Below are 26,457 nucleotides of genomic sequence, written 5' to 3' on the forward strand. Positions count from 1 at the left end.
GTAGAGATGAGATCGTAATTCAATTATACTTTTATAAATAAAGAATCATGATTCATAGGCCATGATAAGAGCCATTCACAGTACCATTATAAATTAGATACTAAAAAAAATATTTTACCATTAACAAGTACAATGCGTAGTTAAAAAAAAAAAGAATAACAAAATGTAAAAAAAGAAGGAAACAAAATTGCCTTCAATTTTCTAACATTTTTCGCCTTTTCGGTTTTTGAGAGACCGACATTGATCGTGAATGCTTAGACCTAACAGAAATATAAAGATATGTATTCTAACAAATAATATTGGATTTTTTGTGTGAATGCAGAGTAGAGTACAATTATTCGGATAAGTTCACAATATTTCCATATGCTAATTTCTGCTGGGAGGGTATACTTGCGAAATACGCCTTCATGACATAGTGATTAATATAAGAATCGTACTCTTCCAATTTCTAGATATACCTTCCCATGTGGATTCTGACTGATCCAAGGCCACATGTGTCGTCTGTTGTGTAGGTTAAATAGGTAGTAGCAGACAACATCGTTGGCCTTGAATCGGTTAAAATCTACCTCGAGAGGTCTACCTGTGACATAAAATGAAATTTGGCAGTCTTTGGGTTGAATTTTTACTAAAAATATTTTGAAATTTCAAAAAGCTAAACAACAAATTATAATTCAGAAACGATAATTTTCTTTTTACACCATCTTCTGAGGTATGACATAACGGCGGAAAATAAAGCATGTTAACTTCAAAGTTTTTAACGAAATGTACACCTTTTGCATTTGACCCTACCAGTTGAAGAAGTTGAGCATTGGATTTTAATAGATCATTCTGAAATAAGTTCGTGCTTATATTGTATGTAACAGTTTGCTGGATTTTTGTGGCGAGTGAAGATGAACAGTGTATTTGCTTCAAACAGTACTGTATATATACCATATATAATTAATATATATCTGTACTAGCGTGCTTACTGGCATTATTATGTACGGTAACAGTTATTTTGCTAGTTTGTGGGTTTGGGGGTGACCCAAGAGGCAGTGTTGTCTTTCTTCGGGCATTTAAATTGGAAACTTCGTTATTGAAGTTAGTCTTTGCACTTGATCCGCTTGGTTTGGTGGCTTCTAAGCTTGACACATACACACCAGTGGTTACCCAACGTTCAACTTGAGCTTCGTGAGATTTTTGTAAAATCTTTTTCACGTCACTGTTTTCACCACCTTCTTTCATTATTTCTTGCAATTTTTGAATAGTTTGGTACAAAATCACTGGACTGACTAGACCAAAATCGAACAAGCTGCACATGTGCAGTACAAAATTCCGATATAAATTCTTCATTAACAACTCTTTACCCTTGGTCTCTAAAAACATTTGGCATGCCAAAGGTATTTGACAGTCTCCGACATAGCCATATTTCATTACATGCAAATTCCACATCTTCATCAACTCCTTTTCACCTTCATTAACATCTGTGAAGTCGTCTATCATCATCATTGTCTTTGTCTGCAACCATTTTGGATCATTTTCACCTTCTGAATCTACATCCATTTCTTTAGGATAAATGGGAAGACATGTCACTGTATGATGATATAGCCTAGGAAGAAACAAGATTACTCAAGTTTATTTCATTCATAATTCAGTACAACAAATAGAGCTAAAATTTGAAATGGGAAAAAGTTCGTGCTTACAGGCACCCCTCCCAGTTGACCCAGGAGGCTCAAATTTTACAGACATTTTCTTTTTTTTTTTTTTATTTGAACCAATCTGAGGGACGAATAGATTGAAAATGAAAAACCACTCTGATGAACGATCCTATTATACATGTCATGGGATCATTATTCAGTTGAATTTGTGTAAAAAGTGCACACAACGCTTCGTTTAGCGGGCTGGTCACAGCGATGCGAGTATGATTACAGATCGACTATGGTGTATCTCACGATGCTGGGATGAGACACTAGGATTATTTGGAACACTGACTAGGGTGATAATAGGACTAAACATTCCATACTAGACGAAAATCGGTTACAAGTTTTGGATGTCCTATATCACAACGAAACATGAAAGCACTAACAATAGAATATTTTTTGTCTACACTAAAAAAAATAAGTATTATTCCAGAAAAGTCACCTGTTATGGCCTGTGATGTACGGGCGTTGACTTTCAAAATCATTTTCATCTAATTCCAAAAATTCTGATAAACTAGGCTTGGTCCTTTTTGGTCGGCAGACTAAAATATTGGTAACACTTGTACGTCTTGTCGGGCCAGTTCGAGCAAATGCAACTCCGGAGGGTTGAGAAATCAATTCATGCGGACTACCCGAATATGAACCATCATAGCACTCATTTATTGCCACATCTATTCTTGCTCCTTGTGAGATTGGCTGAAACAAATCATAGACGACACATTGTTGACTGTTTTCTGTATATTTCGATGGACAACATGTAAATATCGCAGGGATAAATTGAAGAAAGAAATTTTGGTTAATCGTATGATATGATTTTGAGTAGAATGGCAAAATTGGAAGATGAGAACTTACCACGTATGTAAATGTAAACCGTGAGTGACACAATTTAAGATGTTTTAGGAGCGAATATAGTTTCCCACAGTCTAACGAACACCAAGGGCAGTGAAGGTCCTCGCAAGCCTCCGTTTGTTGTCGACTATTATTATTGTATAAAAATTGGTATACTATTTGCTGAGTAGATGACATATCCATTTTTTCAATAGATAAAGACAATTTTGTAGGTGTTAATGGACTAGAATTAGGCAGTGTTGAGTTATTATTGTTACTGTGATTTGCTGGAAAACGCTCCAATGCACCTGTAATTAAGCAAATAATATTTAAAGCAAATAAACTTTCCGTACACGTGTTGCGAAAAAAATCGTGTCTGATACATGCGGATAGGTGATATATGATTCATATAATTGCCACACTCGTTCAGATATCGCTTTATTTCCGCATTATTACATAATGAAAATATACTATTCTGACGTATACTTTCTTTTTTTGTGGACTGCTTGAATTATTAATTGGTATAACTCACCGTTGCCTGGCCTATTTTCTTTATTGTCTCCATTAGGAAGAGGGTGGATGGGTGGTGGCCTATCCACTAAACCATTACTTGGCTCCGTCGTCCAACTGAGTCTAAACTTTAACGTCGGCCCGCGACTGAATACTTCAAACGGACCACACTGCGGTAAAGTAAGTTTCGTTAGTAATTGCGACTAATGTAAAATAAATAATATTCAATTTTCCTTTACTGCATGCAACGAGAGAACAGCCACGATTCGAGTCTGACATCATTATTTTCGATAAAGTTTTCGTCCGCCGAACTACTCAGACTTAATTCAAAGTCTTTCAGCATGGATGAGTCGTATCGTGACCACTGTATTAATCGTACGAGTCACGTATGGAACAGCTACAACATCGTTCTCAGCAGTAAGAACGTTGCATCAATTATTTCAAGATGAAGTGCGGTCATTTCCTACAGGACCCGAAATTCACAAAATAGATTTCTACATAGATGATTGATCAACTGGTTCACCTAGTTTCGAAGATGGAGTATAGATAAGAGAGAAACTTTGATAAGCCTGCTAAAAGTAGGCCTTAAATGACGTGGATTACTGCAAGTAATTCGAGAAGAGTCACCTCACCTATTCATCTACTCCGATTCTGGATTAATCAAAGCTAAAAACGTTAGGTATCAATTGGTCTTAAACTGATCTTGAAACAAACATGAAACTTCAGATCCATAAAAATAATTAATTGAAATGCTCGAGTCATAGAATGAACAATGCTAACGCAAATCACACTACATTTCGACCCGTTAGTGCACGTAGGACCAATATGTCTCAATCATAATATGACGTACAATCTTTGGCAAAGTATGATATACCCATTAGCAATACCATATACATGTATGCAATATTAGACCACCACAAAGCAGGATTACACTACTGATATTCTCGATTGATGACAACAAAATACTGACGGTCGAGGGAAGGAAAGAAGCGTTGCAATTTGTGACGACAGAAGTAGGGTGGCACGTAAACAAGAGGTTTAGTGCCATTGCTGAAAAATAGCGGTTTAACCAAGCGTGATAAAAGATATTCAGTGACGAACTTGAGAACCACACTGCCATTGGTAATGAGTCGCTGCCAAGAATGCCTGAACTAAGAAATGGCTTCTTGACTTCCAAGAATGGCTAATTGACCAAAAGATTGACTGATCCCCAACGATTCAAGACGTATTATGGAATGAATTGCTTCAGTTACTACAGTAGGCATAGGAAAACATGGATTAGAAATGATGAGATGTCTGGTTTACATGCCTCACTACTAGGGGGGTAATATTTAAAACTGGCCGCCTCACCAACGACCAATTCTATGTTATGGTTATCAGTCATATGGTAACACAACGTGGATCACAGATGGTCTGGTACTCAGGTAATGGAACTAAACTCAGTAAAGGAAATGGCAAGCTTGACTCAGCTCTTCAGGAGCCGAATCCAAGGAGACAGCAATAGTACATCGTAAACTACAGCCTGGACTGAGGAACATCAGCAGACCCACGACTAAATGGAACGTCGTGGTCGTTGTGGACATTAATTTGGTCCGGAATGTGTGGCCACAGAGAGTCGAGGAAAAGATGCACTTGGCCAACGACAACACAACTTGAATATCAAATTTTCGGACGGTACGGAGTACCTCGCTTTTACCAGCTGTACAACTGATAAGATTGGCATCGAAAGGCGATGGGGATAGACGAGTATAACCGAGCGAGGAAAGATCCAGGTAAAATCTCTAAGAATCTCAAATTGCCGCTTGCAATCTTAGCCTCATAAGGAAAGCTTTTGTTGCTCATTAACATATCACATAAACCGATTCTGTTTAGATTGTTTTATATTATATTACATTATTTAAAACCATACCGCCCTCTCGCCACATAGGCTGATTCCGTTTGTATAACACTTATCATTACTACCTGAAAATTGTACATATTATCCGTAGGAGCGCAACCGGGTCTACGGGGAGTCCCAAGCCAACCGACCGCGACCATACCGACTGGACGGGAAGGACCGTTACAATTTATCAATGATATTGGATTTTTTTTTGCTGAGATATCGTAAAAGGGAATCCTTAAGGAAAAAAATATGTCAGTTCATGATTTTTACACTTTGTTCTAGCGTAAAGCTTGAACACAATTCCAGTGGCACATTAGTTGGCTGCTTACAGCGTAGCAGAGAGCTATATTCGAAAAAAACAACTAACAGAAAGTATCATACTTTGCAACTCGTTGGTTGATTGCTTTGTGAATTGTCTTGCGCCCTAAGTTGAAAACTTAGTATTGAAAATAACACAGTGTGCGTCAGGTGATAATAATAGAATGTTTACCAAGACGAATAAGAAGAATTTGACCTCATGGTGCACACGATACTTTATATAACAAAAGTATGGTTTACGAGGGTTTTTTTTACAGCAAAGTACAAAAAAGTCTACTTTTAAGTGCTAAGATGTAGGTGCACTTTTACGTACGCCGATACTCCTTTTCGTACTGTCGCTAAAACGATTACTTTACATACGAAACATAAGCAAAACAAGATGCGTAAACCATACTGTTACATGAAGACTATTTTGTGCCAAAAAATGTACCGGAAACAAGATTTCCAAACGCATTCTTCATACATCTCAACTTATTTGAGCCATCGGGTGAACCATAAATTTTAGTTGTATTCTCTAAAAAGTTTGAAGATCATAGCGGTGTGAGCGAGATAGAATTTTTTAATCTCTTTAGACCATGTGTGGATAGTAATCAGAATCCAAACAGTAATTTCTTAGAAAATTCCGTAACCAAAACAAATGCATTGAAGAAACTTTGAATATCAAAATACCGAGATTATAGATCCATCTCCCATAGATTTCATTGAGTGATTTTTTTAAGTTTACACCAACCAAAGTAGGTGAGGACTTGTGGAATTCTTGATTTTGCATACAAATGCATGACGACTTTCAAGGGTGGTTGATTTTAGATCCTGACCCTCTAGTGATTACTATCAGTTCAAAGAGAATCAAATTTTCGGATAAAAAATACAATTTTGATATATGTGTAAGATTACCTCTTTAATCTCAGTGATACATTCCCAGGAACTGTGTTTTTTGGGGCTGGCACGGACATTTGTTTGAACCTCTTGTAAACCTAATTCATAATCACCGTCCGTTAATAGGCAGCGATTGTGTTTGTCGTATACAATGAGCTCAGAGCCATATAGTTTGATTTCTTCTCCACCATTCTTTATCGAACCGTTGACAGACTTACGCCGTTTTTGGGCAGGTTCTGTGAAAAATCACATCAGTTACACAACATGTTTAAGACATTAGTGGAAAATTCAATTGCTTGAAACAAAAACTCGCAGAGGCACATCAAAAAGTTAAAAGCCACAAATTGTTTCAAGTATTATGTCAGTTTTAATTGGAATCTGAGATCAAGGTTATTAAAATACTCGCTATTATTTTATTTCGGTTATTTTTAATTTTAATCTTCTTACTTTGCTGTATTTAGAAAGGAAGTGAAATTTATTATAATCACCCAGAAAATGAATAGTTGAGATTTCACTAGGTCGCGATATGTAGAGGTTGAGAAAATAATCTCCACCCATTATTAGATAGGCGTCTGAATGTGTGTGTTTGTGTGTCTACATACAGTTTACAATTTATCTGCATTTTCAAAATCAACTTCAAATGAATTGAAATAAGCAGGCGAAAAATTCACCCAGACATTCACCCGAAAACGGTCGGAGGTGAGCTCGATTTTAGAACGTGAAAATTCTCTGAGACTTCATTTTCTCATTTTCGGATTGATTAAAATAACACACTCATTTTCGAAAACAGCAAAGCGAGAAGTCTAAAAACGAGTATGAGGAAAAGAAACACTTTGCCGTATCATTCTGGTCATTTGCTTTCAAATTTCTCCAGAAGTGATGATTTTAAAAAATGTCCTGTTTTTGTCAATATTGTAATATTAATGAAATTTTTAGTGAATATGTTCTAATAATTAATCAATCATTTTCAGAACATGAAATGAGTATGAAAGAGTAAAGATTATATTGAATATGCATGGAAATTAAAAAAAGTGGTAGCAAATATTTTATGAACCACGATAAATTTTCTAATTAGCATCTTCATAATACAACTAAATATGTTCTCACCATCTAAATCACAGTTGGAAATAAGGCAGCTGTTGTTTGACATACAATAAACCCGTAGAAGCAGCATGTATGTTTTTACAATGTGGCCGTTGCTTAAACTAAATGATTCGTTTGGTATTGAAATGGTTGGTGCTTTTGGAGGGGGCTGATCTTCTGATGGGTTGATCGGTACTTCACTCGTACCAACGGAAACCTGTAACCGTAACGATTCAATTTGCTCAAAATAGAACATTCCCAGATTTTCCAATCCATATTTCACTGAATTTAACAACTATTTTAGTACTGTGAATTTGTTATCAAAATTGACATTATTCTGCAGGTGGTTAACCACCAAGTATATTTTTTTCAACAGAGCAGCAAAAACACTCATTTTCGCTCCACTCGAGACAATCGAAAACGGGCGATTCTCGGCAGGAAAAACGCGAAATATTGAAAATGTTTCGAACGACTTGATTGGCAGACCGCTAGTAGTACCAACAAAAAGTGGCTCGTAGTTGGCTGATCTCGTTCGGTCCCTAAATAGCAGTGGAGCGACAGCTGACGACGAATCCAATTACCAACTACCCACCGCAACGTTGCTGTGAAAATGAAATTTGGTGAAAAATGAAAAATTGAGAGAGTTATTTTAAATGTGTATTCTCTAAAATTTGCAATGAAACGTTCGTATAACTTTGAGATCAAAGTTATAGTTAAGTGGGGAGGGGGGGCTTCGCCCCTGGACCCTTTTCCACCTCTGTGAGCTCTTTCTTCAAGTCGCCAAACTAATCCGGAGATTTGAACCGATCCGAGAATCACTCGCTACGCAAAAACTCGCGTTCGCTCCGCTGTTAAAGAAAATAGCATGTGAACCCCGAGAAAAAACGGACGTTTGCGCCTGTTTTCACTCTTGGTGCACAATGTACTATTGTTTAGCCTATTGATAGGCAGCCTAAGTGTCAACTTACGGATGCACTGACATTCTCAAAAAGAACACAGAGGTAAGCGGATGGGTGCTTCCAAAATGATTGGTCTAGAAAGTGTTCTAAAGATCGTATGGTATGGAGAAATACTAGAAAATCTTAACAAGTGTAGGGGTGAATAAAGTAAAGCTTAACACGATTGTTTCACGGTATATTGGATTGAAGGCAACTTCAAATATCTCGAATGGTTGAGGAAATACTGGTATGACGCCAGAAAATCCGATACTAATTATATTCGTAGTTTGTAATTAGAAGAAAAACCGATACTAAGTATGTTCGTAATTTGTAATTAGATGGAGTATCGACACTAATTACATTCGTAATTTTCAAGTAACAATTTTCCAATTACAAATTACACAAAGTAATTATTGGTGCCCAACACTGCATGAATAATTCCAAGAATTTCGTAACCGTTTGAATTCGAATCTTTGAAATTTTCGAGTGATTCGGAACAAGAATCATTAGATCGTTATCAAAACCCTACATTTCTATCCTCAGGCGGGCACCCAAATGAAGAAAGTTTCTCCAAGTGAGTGGATAATCTAGGAAAGACTTCATTGTTCCAGTCTTATGAAAATATAACCTGGAAGCATCCGTATCCTTTAACTTTAATGCCCAACCAAGATGAGAGTCGAATTTCATCTTCTCGTTGGGCAGCAGCAAACCTGAGCTTCACTGAGTGGCTTCTACAAAAGACCACTCAATATTTCCCAGTCATCGAAACTTTAAAACAGTTTTCTACGGTCACTGTCTAAGGAATTGATTAGTATTCGAATATGCCACCATAAGATACATCATATTAAGATGAATACTAAAACCTCATCTAGCATATCTCTGGATCAAGTTCTGGATCATATTAAAGCAATTGTGTGAACTGGTTTAGTTGTTTCTCATGACTAGCGAGTCTACTGATCAGAACATTAAAAATTAACTACAGTTGAGTGGAACTAATAAAACACACCTAATACTGTTCAAGAATTCGTTTCAAACCAACAACTTGCTATAAATATTCTCGTTTAGGGTATCTACACAAATATGATAAGAAAATTCATAGAAAATCGCAGGTTTTTCCTCGGAAGAAAACATTGTACCTGGGGAGTTTGGATGTTCGATGGGTGTACCAGCAAATGCTGGTGCATATCTGTAAGATAGAAATTTCAGTAACCAGAATGGAACTGGCAACCAATGGCACAAGTGATCGAGTATCCGTAAATAATCGACTGTCATCCATTTGATTCAATTGATGAGGTTTTGTGTAATTCAACATACCGTGAAACAATAGCGATGGTATATATTCTTTGCAATCCTCTACTCGATTTTCAGTAATTTTCTGTGAGCAGGAGATCTTTAGAGCGCTTGTTAGACAAGTGACTTTTGACAATAATGTCCGATAATATCTGTCCTCTGGTTTTCAAGAATGGCAGGGCACTCCTAAAATGACACCTTGATCTACATATGTGTGGACAAAAAATATGAGCTCGCTGGTTGCCTACAATGTATAACAATAGTACTCTGTGTATGTACATAAACTATGCGTATAGTTATCCAAAAATTTTATTGGTTAGATTCCTTTCAGTTTGATATATTGAATTTGATCCACGAAAGAAGTTTTATTACTGTTTCCTAGAACCTAACGAGTATGTAAATATGTATAAACCAGCATTGGAACATTGTACTCCTACTAATATCAATGTACACGTTTTATTTTTTAACTCTGTTTTTTTACTGACGATGAATAGAGAAACAAATCATACGAACATGTACTTTATTCAGTTTAAAGCAATATGCACCTGTCCATTTACCAAGTCAGCAAAATATTGCAATTCATGCACATGAATGAAATGAAAATTGGATTATGAATGCTATAGAAAAAAAATATGTAATGTTAATTGATTATTTTTCAATTAGCGCACGTGATTGCCAAACTACCTAATATCGTTACGTAGACATTCAAACTTATAACGTATTGGAAGAACAAAGAAAAATAAATATTCTTAAATAAGGACGTCGTCAAGCACAATTTAATGTTATTGGAAGAACGTGTTCAATAAATCCATAACTTGTAAGACATTTTGAGGATCTTCAAGATCAAAGGAAAGTGCACGTAGAAATGGTAGGTATTTTTTCTGCAGAGGGTTGGAGTCCTGACAAACTTTAAGGGACGCCACAAACTATGGAAACGAAGCAATAGAAACTTCAAAGGAAATTGGCATACAATGACATAATCTAATAACTGTAGAATGTATAGAAATGCTCGATATTATTTGTGGTAGAATAATTAATAAAGGCAATAACAATGAATTAAATTATTTTTACATTGACGAACGCGGTGGTTGCATGAAAAATTTCATTTGTAAGGACTCTACACGGAAAGAATAAAAAAACAGATTCTACTCGAAACTACAGGATAAGAGGGACATATCAGGTTTTTCAGTAAAATATACCTTGTAAAATGCAGAGTTTACTCTAAAAACAGTAAAAATCACTTTGCGTCGCCGAAAATCTGCTAGTTTTATGATAAAAAATACAAAATAAATTTAAGCTGATGCGGGTATTTTTTACAAAAAAACTTTGATACCTCCCTCTTTTCTTACGGTTTCGGAAAAAAACGGGGAAAAAAAAACCGAGAACCAGTATATAGAATTAACAAAGTTTGTAGGAATTTCTAATGTTGATAATAATATTTTGAAAAATCGTGTATGCATAGAATAATACGCAAAATGAAATCATATAAAATCATGTGATAAAAAGATAGATAAACTGGAAAGAAAATACTCAGGTTATAAATTCAAAACATGGTCCAAATAAATAATAATAATAATAATAATACATAAAATTGTCCAGGAGTATTTGGATTTTTACACATAGAACCTACACATCAATTCCGTATCGCAGATCACTAGATTTGAGGGCTTATATTTTACACATCATTTACGCGTAATCACGTGAAATAAAATATGACAATAGCAGATTAATCAATTTTTGATACCAAAAACACTTCATGTCAATTGATTATAAATTCGCTAACTGTATTTGAAACTCACATGCTCGTATGCATTGTTTTTTGATCTAGTAAAAGGCGAAACTGACAACGCATTGTTGTTATTGTAAAATTTAAACGGTACGTAGTATTTTCAAGACTTTTGTACGTATACATATAAAAGCAACAGTTTTTTCGTATATTCGAGACATTTTAGATGGATATGCAATGCTGGGGGTAATATTGTCGTAGCTTCCAGGGGCGCTTAAACATTTTCAAAAGGTATAAAACTTCTTAAAGCGTAAATTTATTAGAAAAAGTAAATACGTACCTGCATTATTGGCAAACTAACATCTTTTCGTTTTTTATGACAAATCTTCAACAATAATGTTTCTACTTTCACAGGCTCCTGGGTAGTTTCGACTGTAGAAGAAAATACAAAACCATAGAACGTAAGTTTACTTTGAAATACAATGCTATGCAAGATATCGTGTAATACTTTGGATAAATTAATTTTTTTAATAACAAGGTTTAGAATATCAGGTTAAAGTAAGGATTGAAGAAATTTTTCAACATACACTAATTATTAGAAGTAAACATCTTTTCAGTGGTACCCACGAATTCAATTGTTCCGGTCATAACCGCGTAACTCAACCAAAACAATGTCCCGGACATTGTTTCAATTGTTTTAATAATATCTTGGCGCAAATATTGCCTTTTACAAATGTTAGATGTGATTCTGAAAAGGGGTCAAGTAAAAATAAAAGTTTTTGTATTAACAAGGAGAGTATTAGACCTCTGGATCACGGATTCTACTGAAATGTCTAAATGAACGAAACCTATTGTGTATTTTGGCCTGAAATATTAGGTTTCATTGTCCTTTCTTGAAATTTGGATGTCAGTTTCTCATAAATTCAAGTTTAAACAAAAATATGATTATTTCAAAACCATAATAAAGTATAAACTGCGAATTTCCGACAACCTAATGAATTGTAAATCGAGCGAAGAAAGGTCTGATGAATGGAAATATAGATCAAAAGCTCCATATTTTGGGCCAAAGATACATCCTTAAAAGTTTCAGCAGAATCTGTACTCTGTAGGTCTGAGACTCTCCTTGTAAGCCCTTTTTAGCAATCACTTTAACATAAACCACACGGAGATTTCATTAGCTCACGATCGGATTTTGTTTATATAAGAAAAAAAAATGGCTACATTTCACTAGTTTAGTTTTATTCTACACATTTTGGGCGATACGAAACTTTATTTTGGCTGTACTAGTAGGGTCAATTTTTTCCCATCTTTGTGGAGGCCCATCTTCATGGTGCAAAGTAGGTACATATTTTAAACTGGGAAGCGGATAAGAAAATGCTTATCCAATTACAGTACAGAAAAACATGAGATTGCTGTGCAAGATCATCAACGACGATCACCGATCCTTGAATAGAGGTCGCTTCTTTGCCAAACAGTGAAAGGCGTCTTTCAGAGCTTGGCCAACCTCATAAACCTACCCAACTAGCGCATATATGGGTAGCAATTGTTAATAATATTATGCAAGTTTGCTTACCTTTTTTGTCATAAAATCCTAAAAAAGTTAGCGTCATGTATCCTCGCACCCCAGGATTGTGCCCTTGGTTGTTTTTGAGCGTTAAGCTGTCCAAAATAGTATCGATCCGAAATGCTCGTCTAGACTTGTGACTTCTGGACATACGTTGTCTCATGTAAGACAGATTTCTGTATAGAAATATTGGCTGGAAGTGAATTATAACATTCAATAAAGATATGAAGATTCGGAACAGGATTCATTAAATTCTAATAAAAGTCTGTTTTGTAAGTCTGCTTAGCAACAACGATGGATAGTGTACACTGTCCAAGCACTAAGTCTTACAGTACACCATTATTATTCGTTGAGCAATTTTTTTAACAGTGTGAAGCCTCAAAAGTGAGCAGCTGTTTATCGTCCATTCGTAGTAATATCTGAGTGACTATACCAATGAGCCGTAACTTATAATTCTTCACCCTCTAACACTAATTTGGCACTTTATTCAAAAAATAAGGCTTCAGACCTCGCCTTTTATCCAAATGCATGCCTTTAAGAGAACCTGCAAGTGAAATTCTGGCCCTACGATACATGTATGCTACAAAGCCGGTGATTTTTTTTTTTTTTTTTGTACACGATTTTGGATAAAAAATGATGTCGCATGTCGAAAAATAATTCTGGTAAAATCTTCACTATTTTCGAAATTGATATTTTTAACGGAGAAGAATGTCGCAAAACCCATGCATGAAGTTGTTCGAAATAGTCAACAGGACATGTGAAGAAATCAGCGAATCCTGCGATATCAAGTATTGCAAGAGGAGATACGTTTTTCACTAAATGAATACCACTGATAGGCTGTTTTGCATACTAACAAGCGTTTTAATTTCATGTTTTATGACTTCTACTGTCATGAGATATAGATCATAATTTTTTTGTAGTCAGGGTCATATATTCATATAAATTTCAACATTTTTTCACTATCTTGTCTCACTCCTGCTACTTTCGCTACTTCCAGATCTACATCTCATGACAGTAAAAGTCATAAAACATAGAATTGAGGAACTTGCTAGTACGAAAAACGGCCATTTAGTTGTTTTTATTTACTTAAAAGCGTACGAAAAAAAAAATCAACGGTTCTGTATCATATATGTATTATAGGGCTAGAATTTCACTTGCGGGACCTGTTAATATTTTTCTATAATCAAGGTGTCTAAAATCAAAATCCGAGTATACGAGATACGCCTTGTAGAACTATTTTACGAAAGACTTTACATATCAATACTGCAAAATAATACGGAAAATTTGCAATTCATTAATACTGTGAGAAGCAAACAGTACAATGTCGACCTCCAAGCGGGATAGTCGTAAATAATGAAAATGAGCCATTATTCACCCTATAACTGTACGAGAAACTTTAAAAGCGGTTTTCGCAAAACAGCATTTCTGAAATCGGGCGTGCTAATTTTTCTAAGAAACTAAGTGACCGATCGACTTGCAATTTTGCAGCCATGTAGAGTACCCGTTAGCTTACCATTCAAACCTCCATCTCTTAGTTTGCTTTAAACAGTAAATATTTTTGGGTGATTTTTTTTCTAAAAATCGGAGTACTCTTTGTCAAGCGCCATTTTGTCAATTAGTCCTAAAAAATCTATTTGTAATTAGGACTATGACTAATTTGTAATGAATAAAACAAAGAAAAAAATTAAAATACGTTCACTCAGATGCCAAGGAAGGCCGTAATCACTACACCCGATTATCAGCGTTTTTATTTACATGACCTACTGAAATCCTGTACAATAAGCGATTTACAACAAAATACTTTGAAAAAATTTGCGATGGTACTTCAATCATGTATCAATATAACTGCGAAATACGAATTCTGTGGATTTAAATATTTCTTTAAATTAAGTGCCAAAAAAATCATCTCGAAAACGGGTGTTCCAACTAGAATTACCCTTATAATAAAGACGCTACTGAATAGTATAATGCGTTCAAAAATTTTCCCAACATGCAACGTAATACTGCAAGATTTTAACTGAAAATGACAATATTTCAGAACCAAATGAAAAGCACGCATCACGTGAAATTGAACATTACGATACGCATACTTTTCATACATAATAAATTTCTGAATTTACGAAGTACTTCCTACACACTAGGAGACTGAAATTGTTTTTATCAAAGTGAAATTCTTGTATACTTTTCTTGGATTTATTACCAAATCCGAAAATTCATAAAAACTGGTGAGTAAAAACGCGAAATTTTTTAAAATTTAACAAACTTGTATAGTAAATTGAATAAAAAAAAATTTAATTCGATCAAGATTCAGATTCATTGTTTCAGACGAACGAAGCTGATCATAAAAAGGAATATATCCGCCAAGGGTGTCGCTGCGTAGTGATTTTTCGATATCACCAGACGAAACAGTGATATCCGAATTCACGATCACGCTTGATAATTGACAGATCGAAGATCGGCAGGAAGACAAGGAAACCCAACTGGTTCTCCAGAAGGATGAAGAAGTCCGAGAATGAGTTTGTACTTAGATAGTGATTAAAAGTGATGCAAGTAAGCATGATCGAGGTAGATACGTATGGTAAGGCTGATACTTCGTGACAGAAGAACTTCGAAGTCACCAAGAAGGTTTAACGTTTCTCAGGTTGACACTATTGATATAGCATGCGCAGTAATTTATGAAGAGACACAAACCTACAAGGAAGGTATCCCACATCGATCTCTCCGATTTCATTTTTTTTTGTAACATGTTATAGTAGACTAAACACTAAGCGACGCATATTTTTTTTTATTTGCCAATAAACTCTATACGGGGGTGAAACCACGCTCCAAAGTGAAGCGAGTCAAGGGACGCCTTGGGAGTTTCACCCACGAAAACATCATATTTTTATACCAATTCGACTGGAAAAGTTTTCTCATAACGAGAAATGAAAAATGTAATTTTCTCAATAGAAAATAATAATAATAATAATAATAAAACTGATGATTAATACTAATCGACCCTTGACATGCCTTACTTGGGGGGTGATTTCACCCCCTTCAAACGTTTAATGGCAGATAAAAAAAACACATATAGCTCAATTTTTAGTCTACTATAATATATTACAAAAGAAATCAAATCAGAGAGATCGACCTGGGATACTTTCCTCGTTCGTAGGATGCAATAACTAGCAAAAGTACCGGGGAATAGCATAATGCCATGAAAAAAAATATGTAGATTGTATAGACGTCTTCTGTGTCGGTGGTCAATAGAAAGGTAATCAATTTATTTGAATTGTATTGAGCTTTTAGAGTGTTGCAATATATTTCTTCGAGAGTATTTCAGATTTTCAGATATTCAAATTTTTGTATGCCATTTTTCTATATTTATATAATTATCAAAATGTCGACCATATGAAACAGTTGAGATTTCAACCGAATACATTTATTCATGAACGTTTTCCCACGAAACTTAGGTAATGTTGGGCAGCTTTTACGATACGATCAAAAGCTCGGGAAGTTGTTGTGCGCCTTAAATATATAAATTTGGATCTCAAAAACACATAGTATTGTTTTCTCTGTCTGTCACCAATCTATTTAAATGAATACAACTCAAACTATCAGGTAAACTGTAAAAATTAATACAAGCAAATTTCTAAGAATGTACGAAAGTACAAATTTTGAGACCCGGTAAAAAAACATGGCTTAAAATCTTTTCACAAAGTTACAGTTAACAACAGCAGTCGATGAAAATTATTGATCTGATGTATGTACATAATGTAATTTCATATACTGATTAGTTTTTGTTTTATTCGGTTATATATACCTAGAGAACAGCAGAGATTTACAGGATCCTAAGTTAAAAACAAACCAAAGCAACAGAAGCATGTTTAAATGTATCTGTTACCGACAGTAAGTTTATGAAAAAAAGAATCCAGACATATCCTTGTAATCTCAAAATTGTATTGTCAGACACCGTGAGTTTTAGTGATATCAATGGGGGGTGTAAATCCCGATATCGATGCCGTTTGGTACGTTGGATCCTAAATTAATACGACGCAACCTTTTTCGTGATGGAATTCAATAATTTATAACCATATACCGGTCACAGCTGCTGCTCTTGTATTTCAAGAAGACATGTAAACATGTATAAAGAGACCTGAATTTACAAAGTATTGATTGTAATTATGCGGTTGAATGTTCAAATACAATATTGTATGAGACCGCAGGTAGTAACATCGTTGTAATGATTTACGATTCGAAAAAATTGTTATTTCACAATAGCAGGAATGTCGGAAATGCAATAAATCATAATAACACAAAACGTGTTCATATTTTGAAAACTTAACTACATACTTCAAAGTCACTATAACCTTGCAAAATAGTAATTTTGCCTCCCAATGTTTCGTTGCGTTAACGTTACTAACTTCAGTTTCATAATTTTGTATGATTTAGGTTGAGTAGCGTTGGTCAAGTATGTTAATCTTGATTTAAGTTAAGACGTGTTCTCTTTTCGACTTTCCGTTTTTGACTGGCTCCTTGGTGTGGGCGGAAACAACGCGTTCCATGGTGCCAAGGAAGAGATGGTCGCCGCTGATGAGTTTTGCGGAACCTTGTTAGGCACCGTTCGTCACCCACGAGAAAACTAGAGACCAGAGGAACGAACTCCTACCCAAGCCCGTAGTGTAAGGTGATTATAAAGACGCGTTGTACACCTTGAAAACGCGGGGATGCAAAACTTCTATACCGCTTAAGCGATCAGAGTAAAACTTGGGCAGTAAATGCCTTATTTTGGCAAAAAGTGAAGCGTCTTTTCACTCTGATCGCTTGAGTGGTATAGGAGTTTTGCATCCCCGCATTTTCGAGGTTTACAACACGTCTTTATAAGCACCTTAAGATTGGCCAATACATGACAGCCGCTTGGCGGCGCTGCTAAACGTAGAATACTTGCGCAATCCGATACTGCAGATGTCCACATTCATCTGTTTCAAGGTAAGGGAAGAGACCTGAATTAATTTGAATTATTCGATTGCGCAGTATCGCATTGCGCAAGTATTCTAGCAGCAATGTTAGGGCCAAGTGCACCCCCCGCGCATCGAGAAGCGCGCCTTCGGCGCGGAAGGTTTATGATGGTACCTGGACTTGGGCTTGGGCTTGGATGAGAAATTCTAGTGCAGATTAACGGTATCCAACATTTGGTGACTAGCTGCATCTCGTATGGTCGCGTTCCTCAGTATCGTCCTTTGGGGAAGGGTTTTCGTCCTGAGGGACAATAGCGTACCATTTGGGTTTTTACTAACACTCACCAACGACGACGTTTCGAATTTGAAATTCGTCGAGATAAATTCGGTGATTGAAAATGGTGATATTAACACCTACATAAATTTTCTTATGGTACGCTCAAAACATTGTTATTGTTCAAGAAATTACCTTCGAGTAAACACGTATTTTTGCGTGTAGTTACATACATACTTTTCGAGCAAAAATATAATGCCATTGGTACTCTGAAAAATTCATGAATCTTGCGAAATTAAAAAAATAGTGTTTTTTTTTAAATAAGATCGTAACTTTTTCGATTTTCAATATTTTTACTAAGAATTTACACTTTTATTGTTCAAGTACTATATTTAAGGGGTAAATATAGATCATTGGTGTTCTACCAAAAAAAAAATACTTGCTTTGCATGGTAAACATAATGCATGAGTAAATTTTGTTATCTTTGCAAGTAGATCACTAAGATGCAAAAAAAATCTGAGGGAGTACACACACTGGATGCCTACCACCTTAACTCGTCTTCCATAATGCAATTACTACTGGAGACAGCATTGAAAACTTATTAGCTGGATGTAACTTATAAATAAAAATCGTATAGAGTTGACAGAATTTTACGTTCCGCAAATGCAAAGTACAGGGTATACAGGCTCTCAATTAAAGTCCATGGCCACCACTTTCCGAATTTATTATGGATCGTAATTCTTTTCCTGACCTGTACATTGCGTGTAAATAGTCCTACAACAACTCGTTTTACTCCTTATTATTTCCGCAATGGTGGAAAGTTTCTCAGCCATGGAGTTTACGGCCACCAAAACCGGAAAATACTAATTGTAAGATCGATTTATTATTTTATGTATAATAATGAAATATAATAATCAAGTGACTTGGTTGATAAAAACTAACTGTCACATGCCCTGATTGAAACGATGTATTTTTAGTTTGAGCTTCAGTAATTCTTTCGTCTGAATTTAACCGGTTGTCTAAAATTCAGTAAATGTGATAAAGCAAAACGTACTGATTCTAAAGTTACAAAATATCAATTTTCAGGTATAGAATTTCTAAAAAGTACTTTCTTTCAATACTTAATTACGTTAACGGTATTAACTGCAACCCTGTTGGAATAGTTTTTCCAAAGGTGACCCGCTTCCAAAGATTAAACAAATAAACTAATGTAATGTTGAGTCATAATTGAGGTTTACCATTTCGCATCATCAAATAACCAACCAGGTCATATTTGCTCCTCGAAAATTTATAATTGGAACTCACTATGTGCATTCTACGTTCACTTTTTACGGAATTCTAGTACTAACTAATACAATCATTTTTCAGCAGTAATAACGACGATGTGAGACCTACGTGTTACTGTGTCTGTGACAATAGTTTACTTGAGATTGTAGTAGGCAATGAAACAAATGAAATGTTAGTAGCAGTTATCTTTTTTCTGTTTACGATGTATGTAACGTGATAAGAAATTAGTTTTTATGTTTAAATAACGTTTTTTTGACGGAACTACCTCAATCGCGGTTACTGTCGATCGGAATAGAGATTTGCTTAAAAGATTCACCATTGACGTATTATGAAAAACAACTAATTATTGCCATGTGTAAAAAGTTTGCACAGTACAGGAGCTTGTAGAACTTGTACCAAATATTTTTTTGTATTGATCTTTAAATATTGGAGGTTAGAATTTAAAAGATTTGTCTACAGTATTTACTGTAGGTATTTTATTTTTGTTCAGCATCGACCTTTATTAACTAGAATCAGGTTTATATTAAGTCCGAATGTGAGGAATATATTTGCCTTTGCGAAGATTTTGAAATTTGTTCAATGTAAAATACACAAGCGAAAACTCTTCAATATGAATGGTGGCCACACCATTTAATTTTTTTTTTTTTTTTTTTTGTTTCCTAACCGACATAACGCTTTTTCCCTGATTTCTTGCTTCGGCGTAATGCAACACGTTCTCTGTATTATAAAAAAACGTTAGAATTCAATAATTCGTTAACCTCTTGACTGGTGAGCCCGTCAAATGGCGGTCTGTCCATAAAATGCGTTATATACGAAATTTCTAAGAATTTCAGCACTAAAACTCGTACCCGGAGGTTTTTGAGGTCACTCATTACAAATCTGTACTCAAAATTTAGAAATTCAAGATGGCGGACCAAAAATGCAAAAAGTCATTTAACAAGAGTGAACTTTGGTACTCGGGGGTTTTGAGATCACTGATTACGAATCTGCAGTTGCAATTTAGAAATTTAAGATGGCGGATCCAATATGGTCGACAAAAGGTTCGAATTTGATCAAATCTGGTCGAAAAACTCTACCCAGGGGTTTTCGGGGTTCCTGATTTCAAATCTGAAATTATATTTTTGAAATTTGGTATGGCGAATCCAATCAGCGACCCCGAAAACCTCTGGGTAGAGTATTTCCACCAGATTCGATCAAACTTGAACTTTTTGTCGACCATATTGGATCCGCCATCTTATATTTCTAAATTTCAACTGCAGATTCGTAATCAGTGACCTCAAAACCCCCGAGTACCAAGGTTCGCTCTTGTCAAATGACTTTTTGCATTTTTGGTCCACCATCTTGAATTTCTAAATTTGGAGTGTAGATTTGTAATCAGCGACCCCAAAAACTCCCGAGTACCAAATTTCCAGTTGATAGTAAGAAAAAAGTTGTCTACCAAAAAAGAGGTTTAATAAACAACAGAAGGTCGTAAGTACTGATAAATTTGAAGTTTAGATTTCAAGTATTATACATGTTCACATTGTCATTAGTATCATCATTGTTGTACATATAAGTAAATATTGGTAATTAGGCGAATACAGCAACTAAAATAAGATTTAAAAAAAAAAAAAAAAATTGTTCAGGAGCGTAACGAGGGATAATAATAATTGAAAGCAGTGAATTTAAATTACTAGTAATAATTGAAAAATTTAGTGATATCAGCGAACACCATATTTCACGAAATTTCTAACATGTTTGCGACTTTTTCATATCAAACGAAATTCCTTGACAATTTCCAGTTTTTCAGGATCTATGGGACCCTCGTTAAAACTATATTATCCTTACTAATGTTTTCATGTTCGTCTCAATGCAAGCAAATCTTTACTCACCGAAATTTGATTTCTCGTACGTAGAAATCTGTATATCTGCGTAGGCTCTGAAAATGATAATTATAATGATGACAATAATAATAACAACAATAAATTGATAAATCAATGAATTTTAATAAATAATAACAAATCAATTCAAATAAATAATCATAAATAATGATAGCAGTAGTAGTGGCAGTGTCCGCAATGTTACAGATCACAAAGATCATAATTATATACGCAACTCTGTGTATGAATGTGTATGGATATACAGCATAATTGTGAACGAATATTTAATTTTCATACATAAAATGATATAGTGTCAACGAATTATGTACAGAAATAGATTATTTTTTCTTACTATAATATTCAGACGAATACAAAAACCTGGGTATGATGCCGTTAAGAAATCCTAACAAGTACCACTTTTGGTTGTATCATCATTTCAAACCAAGTAGGAAGAATCCAATGGTAAAATATTATCTCATTATTCACTCATCGCAGCAATAATGTACATCTTGTTTAAAATACAACAATTAGTTGACTCCAAATCAAAAACTGCCTGTGGATTATCCATATCAATTAAATGCATACTATATAACAATAACACAATATCAATCTGGACAGTACAATAATTGAAATATTATGCTGTTATTTGGTTTCCCTGATCTTAAACTGTGATTTGCGGTGTTCTCTAACTTTTTAAAGAATTTATTGTTCTCTAATTTAATTTTCAGTTTCTAATCTGCCTAATATTCTTAACCCTTTCAGTCACACATTTTTCCACTCAATATTTTGTTTAACGGAGGTTTACGACGTCGCTGATCACGAATCTGAAGTCAGAATTTATTCATTTCTAAATCCAAGATGACGGATCTAATATGGTGGATTTAAATTAAAAAAACTATAAAAATTCGATGATTCTGGTCGAAACTTGTGACTTCAATATTTTAATAGTCATACGAAGTAACAAAGATTATTTGAAGTTGTAAACAAACTTTGATAAGCCTAGGACATGGAAATTTTTGAGGTTGGACGCTGAGCATCCCATTGTGACTGAAAGGGTTAAACTGCATCAGGATTTCAAAAAGATTAATAAGAAAAAAAGATAATCCAGGGCAATCGGTGTACATGTATAAATTATCATATTTTATGCTGTACCTGATATTTTCGAATCTGATCAGTATGATGTTGATGCATGAAAACGATAATGAATGTCTAATGGGCACAGTAATAGTAAATCAATAATACACATACTGAAAAGTTACTGACATTTGGTGAATAAGTAGTTACCAAAAATAAAATTTCACACACTGTTGACAGAAGTAGCATTCTACAGGTACGAATCAGAAAGCTTCAGATTAATATCTGCACTAGTAAGTTCTAAATTACCAAACAATAAAAACACAATTGTAACCAAGATCCATGCTCTACTCGTAAAATTTGTCGTCAATCAAAAATGAGTAACCATGGACTCATAGGAGAGTTAAAAACAATGTTTACATTGAAAATAACGAAACTCTAGTAGTATGGACTATTATATATTTGTTTTTAAGTAAGTAATCTATGTTATGTACCACATTTCTCTTCGTTTTTCCACCTCAAATCATAAGAGAATATAACAGTTCGGATTATTGAAAGTGAAGGCTTGACAATGCTTAAAGTAGCTTAGTTACATTTATATATTGAAGTAAAAAGGATCTCAACATAAATTGAATTGTGTGAAAAGTCAAATTTTTGTGGAACTTATAACTTTTAGTCAACATGTCGATATCAACAAAATTTTGTTCATTATTTACACAAACGTTTGCAATTGCTTGAGCCGTTGTCACGTTTTGAAACCGTGTAAAATCATCACATCGTGATAAATTTCTCATTAATTTCATATCAAATGTCTCGATAAGTAAGTCAGTAACGCATTATTTGTTTTGTAATATTGTGTACCTTTATAAACTGAGTAATTTATTACCAAATGTTGAACAATCTTTTTCGAACAATATGTGTATTCTCCAAATGAATTATTTCAGAAGTAGTATACATTGGTCAACTCTAACATACTCGAGTGTGAATATTATTTGAATTTGTAGTGGGAAAGTGATTTCAGAGACTTTGTTGGCTATTAGGAACTATGAACGAAGGGTATGTAAACAAAAACAAAAAACAGCCCATCCGCCAACTGACAGGAAGCAGCAAATACACCAAGCAATTTCTGATTCTATATAAGTTTAACTGGGGGGTTTTTAAAGAATGCAGAATCAGTTTGGATATCGGCCAGCCTTTAACGTGGACTGGAAAATGATGTTAGGATTAGATCTGTCGTTACAAGATACTTGTAAGGACAAGCCTTATTACGATAACACGACTGAAACATCCCTGATCTGGTTCGATTATTAGGAAAATATGATATGCGTATAATGTTCATAGATGAAATGAAGTGAATTAATGAAATTAAATATCAAGTTACAGGATAAATTGAAAACATGACTTGTGTAGTTTTGTTTTTTGCTTATGCAATGTTTCACATCCTTTACAGTGAATCAGGAAACATGAAAACAACTAATTTATTAATAAATGGATGTATACGATATTGAAGTTCATACCTAATCTTAGTGTGACGATGCATTTTCAGAAAAAATCGTGAAATTAGAACCTGATTGTCCAAAAATTATTAAAACGTAATAAAAGAAACCATATTATACGAATACTTTGGAAACTCAAATCCTTCAAAATTATTGAGAAGTTGTAAAATAGTATTTTTTCTTTGTAGTGTTGCTCAATTTCAACGTTACTAACTGCAACCTTGTGTACAGACTGCAAATTTTAAGTAAATTGTGTGTGTGAGAGTAACGCATCACTGTATGTGCAATACACTAATACTTATTTAATTCTGTCATGCAGAAACATCGATGATGAAAGAATGTAAATTACGCATCATTTTAGTTTTATGATCGTTCAAATCTGTGGTGAATCGATGGAAGATTCGTTATAACACGAATTGAAAATTGTAAAAATCTGATTGAAATGAAATCAAAGAAGTTGCATGTAAGGCAAATCAAAATGCAGGTTTTTTATTGGGTTATTTGCAAAGAAACATCAAATGATAGGCAGAGTATTTAAAACGATTATCAAACATTTTATTAATGAGGTTAATATAGTTGAATAAATGAAAGCTGTTTCAATTGCTTGATGTTCATTTTTTTGTATTATAAAAATCAAGAAAACAACAAACATGCAAATAACTATATCAGATTCGTATTGTCAAGTTTAAATACAGGGAAATCGGAGTTTCCAGACTACATTCGTATCACAGATAATTTTTTTTACAAGAAATGTGTGCTACGCAGTTAAATAACTGCTCCTATCTACACTGTAGAGTGACTTTACTCGGATGACACCACACACAAAAGTTACTAAAAAGTACACGTCATGGTTTTCACTTCTGATGGTGACATATAAGGACAACATAGTTGGCAGATCAAATGAATTCAGGTATTCAGATAGAAACAGGATACAAGAATTTCTGAAACCATTATGACGATATAAGCAGACCAAATTAATTCTAACCTTTCTCGCGATACTATAGTATTTTTAACGGCTCTAACATAACTCCAATGCGATCGTTTTGCCGAGCAAATACAGGCTTTAATTAGTAAAATTTTATCAACGCGATATGGTAGAACAAGTATGACAGGTGTCCAGTTCCGTGATGCACTAACGTGGTGCACCTGGACTCGCGCCTAAAAGTGAATAAGTTTAGGGGCAAAATGAGGTTATGTTCAAGTTGTGATGTTAGCAAAGTTCAATGTAACTGCTGAGATTCACACAATATATGTATCGACTTATCTGCAGCATTTTTATGCTGCCGTATAAAACATATCTCGTATTTAAATAATCATAGCTGCAATTCGCTTCTCAAGTTACTTGGAGAAATTCAAGAAAAATCGCACTTACTTTCGAAGGCCTGGAGAAACAGTTCATGATCGGCTTGAATTTGGTCCATTCTCGGTACTTTTTGACCCTCGGATTCCTTCTCGCGCTTTTTAGGCGGCATTGTTCTCCGTCACTTATCTTGGATTTTCGGCAAATACTCACTTGAATCACGTAAAAATACAACGAAAATACGCCCCGCGGGAAAATTTGCTGCAGCACCTTATTATGAGGCAGCTGCAGCGCGCTCTGCAGGTTTTTCCGTTAATGTCCCAAGCATTGAAGCATCGTCAATATGAAACAACAGACGAGCCGAGTATCAAAAGACCGTGAATAGACCGTGATCAAGATATTATCAACCATCGAAATATGCCGTCATTACAGACAGATGTCTCACTGCTCGAAGATGTAGATCACTAAAGAAGAAAACTGCGGTAACAGAATTGGTTGTCCGCGCTGCCCCTGGCATGGACATAGGAATTAGGCGAAGTAGCATTTCATGCGCCGTCAGGTCCAATCATATGAAATAGGTATAACTCTATTTCAGTGGTCAGGTCATGCAAGATCTTGATCAGCAGCGCTACGCGGCAAGTTCATGCATGATTGTTGCATGGCACCACAAAACAAGCGAGCCAACAGCAAAGCTGTAAGGGACTATCAAACAGCACTTGCCACAGTATTTATGCAAACGTTGACTGAAGTTATAGGTGGAGAGGATTTTGCTGTTGCTGCATCTAGCTGTTTGCTACACGTGAAAAGACAGCATGACACTAGTTTCTTTCTTTGTCTAACGCACCCACAGAAGAATAGTAAAAAGAGCGGGTATTTAGTCTTATTACGTCCCTCTCTCTCTCTGGCCTGAACACTTTTTCAGAAGGTTACGTTCCGAGATAAGTTTATAGTGCTTTCAGCTATTTTTTTCTCTCTTGCACTGCAGTGAGTAGCTCTGCCTCCGCCTTAAAGAGTTTTCAGTATTCATATGTCCATGATTTTCAGCGCTGCCAGCTAGTTTCGGAACATATATAGCCTAAGAATATCGCCGATATCGCACGCGCTGAGTCTGTTCCGAGTATAGTTCCTGGTGCTGCCAGGACTATTTTATCTCTATTGCGTTGCCGAGTTCTCGGGTAGCTCTGTCTCTGTTCTAGGGAGTTTTTAGCACTGCCCGCTAGTTTCAGCTCGCACCTAATGTCATGGGTGCGTTCTGAAACTGTTACCCGAGTAGAGTAGAATAGAGTAAGAGTTACCTTTGAGTAGTGTTTGAGTTATCGATGATTATGAATGACAAAAGTCGTTCGGGTTGAATGGTGGCACGTTAAGCGTTGACTGAGGGTGCGTTCCTAAATTAGCTGGCAGCGCTAAAAACTCCCTAGGACAGAGACAGAGCTACTCACGAGCTTAGAAGCGCAAACGAGATAAAAGATTGTCGACAGCACTGGAAGCCAATATCGGAACGCACCCTGAGGATACAGATCCTCAGTCAACGTG

At 35.2% G+C, this 26,457-nt stretch overlaps 1 protein-coding gene and 1 long non-coding RNA gene across 4 annotated transcripts; one reads left to right on the top strand and one right to left on the bottom strand.

The window, feature by feature from the left end:
- Positions 1 to 878: 878 nt before the first annotated feature.
- LOC124414722 (polycomb protein suz12-B) lies at positions 879 to 25,220 on the bottom strand. Of its 3 annotated transcripts, XM_046895756.1 has the most exons (11): positions 24,994 to 25,220; positions 21,064 to 21,110; positions 12,704 to 12,887; positions 11,471 to 11,562; positions 8,145 to 8,159; positions 7,201 to 7,393; positions 6,112 to 6,329; positions 3,040 to 3,187; positions 2,532 to 2,815; positions 2,122 to 2,375; positions 879 to 1,588 (listed from the first exon to the last, which is right to left on the bottom strand). In XM_046895756.1, exons 1-11 carry the CDS (start codon positions 25,091 to 25,093, stop codon positions 940 to 942), a joined length of 2,184 nt encoding a protein of 727 aa, XP_046751712.1. In that variant the 5' UTR covers positions 25,094 to 25,220; the 3' UTR covers positions 879 to 939. The 3 variants fall into 3 exon arrangements, with proteins under 3 accessions (XP_046751712.1, XP_046751714.1, XP_046751713.1); XM_046895758.1 differs by lacking the exon at positions 21,064 to 21,110; XM_046895757.1 differs by lacking the exon at positions 8,145 to 8,159.
- Positions 7,908 to 25,918, top strand: LOC124414723. The gene is made up of 3 exons (XR_006930064.1): positions 7,908 to 8,076; positions 20,698 to 20,707; positions 25,907 to 25,918. It is a non-coding gene; the product is annotated as an uncharacterized LOC124414723 (long non-coding RNA).
- Positions 25,919 to 26,457: the final 539 nt, after the last annotated feature.

This window comes from Diprion similis, chromosome 14 (assembly GCF_021155765.1).
Source record: "Diprion similis isolate iyDipSimi1 chromosome 14, iyDipSimi1.1, whole genome shotgun sequence".
Taxonomy (NCBI): Eukaryota; Metazoa; Arthropoda; class Insecta; order Hymenoptera; family Diprionidae; genus Diprion; species Diprion similis.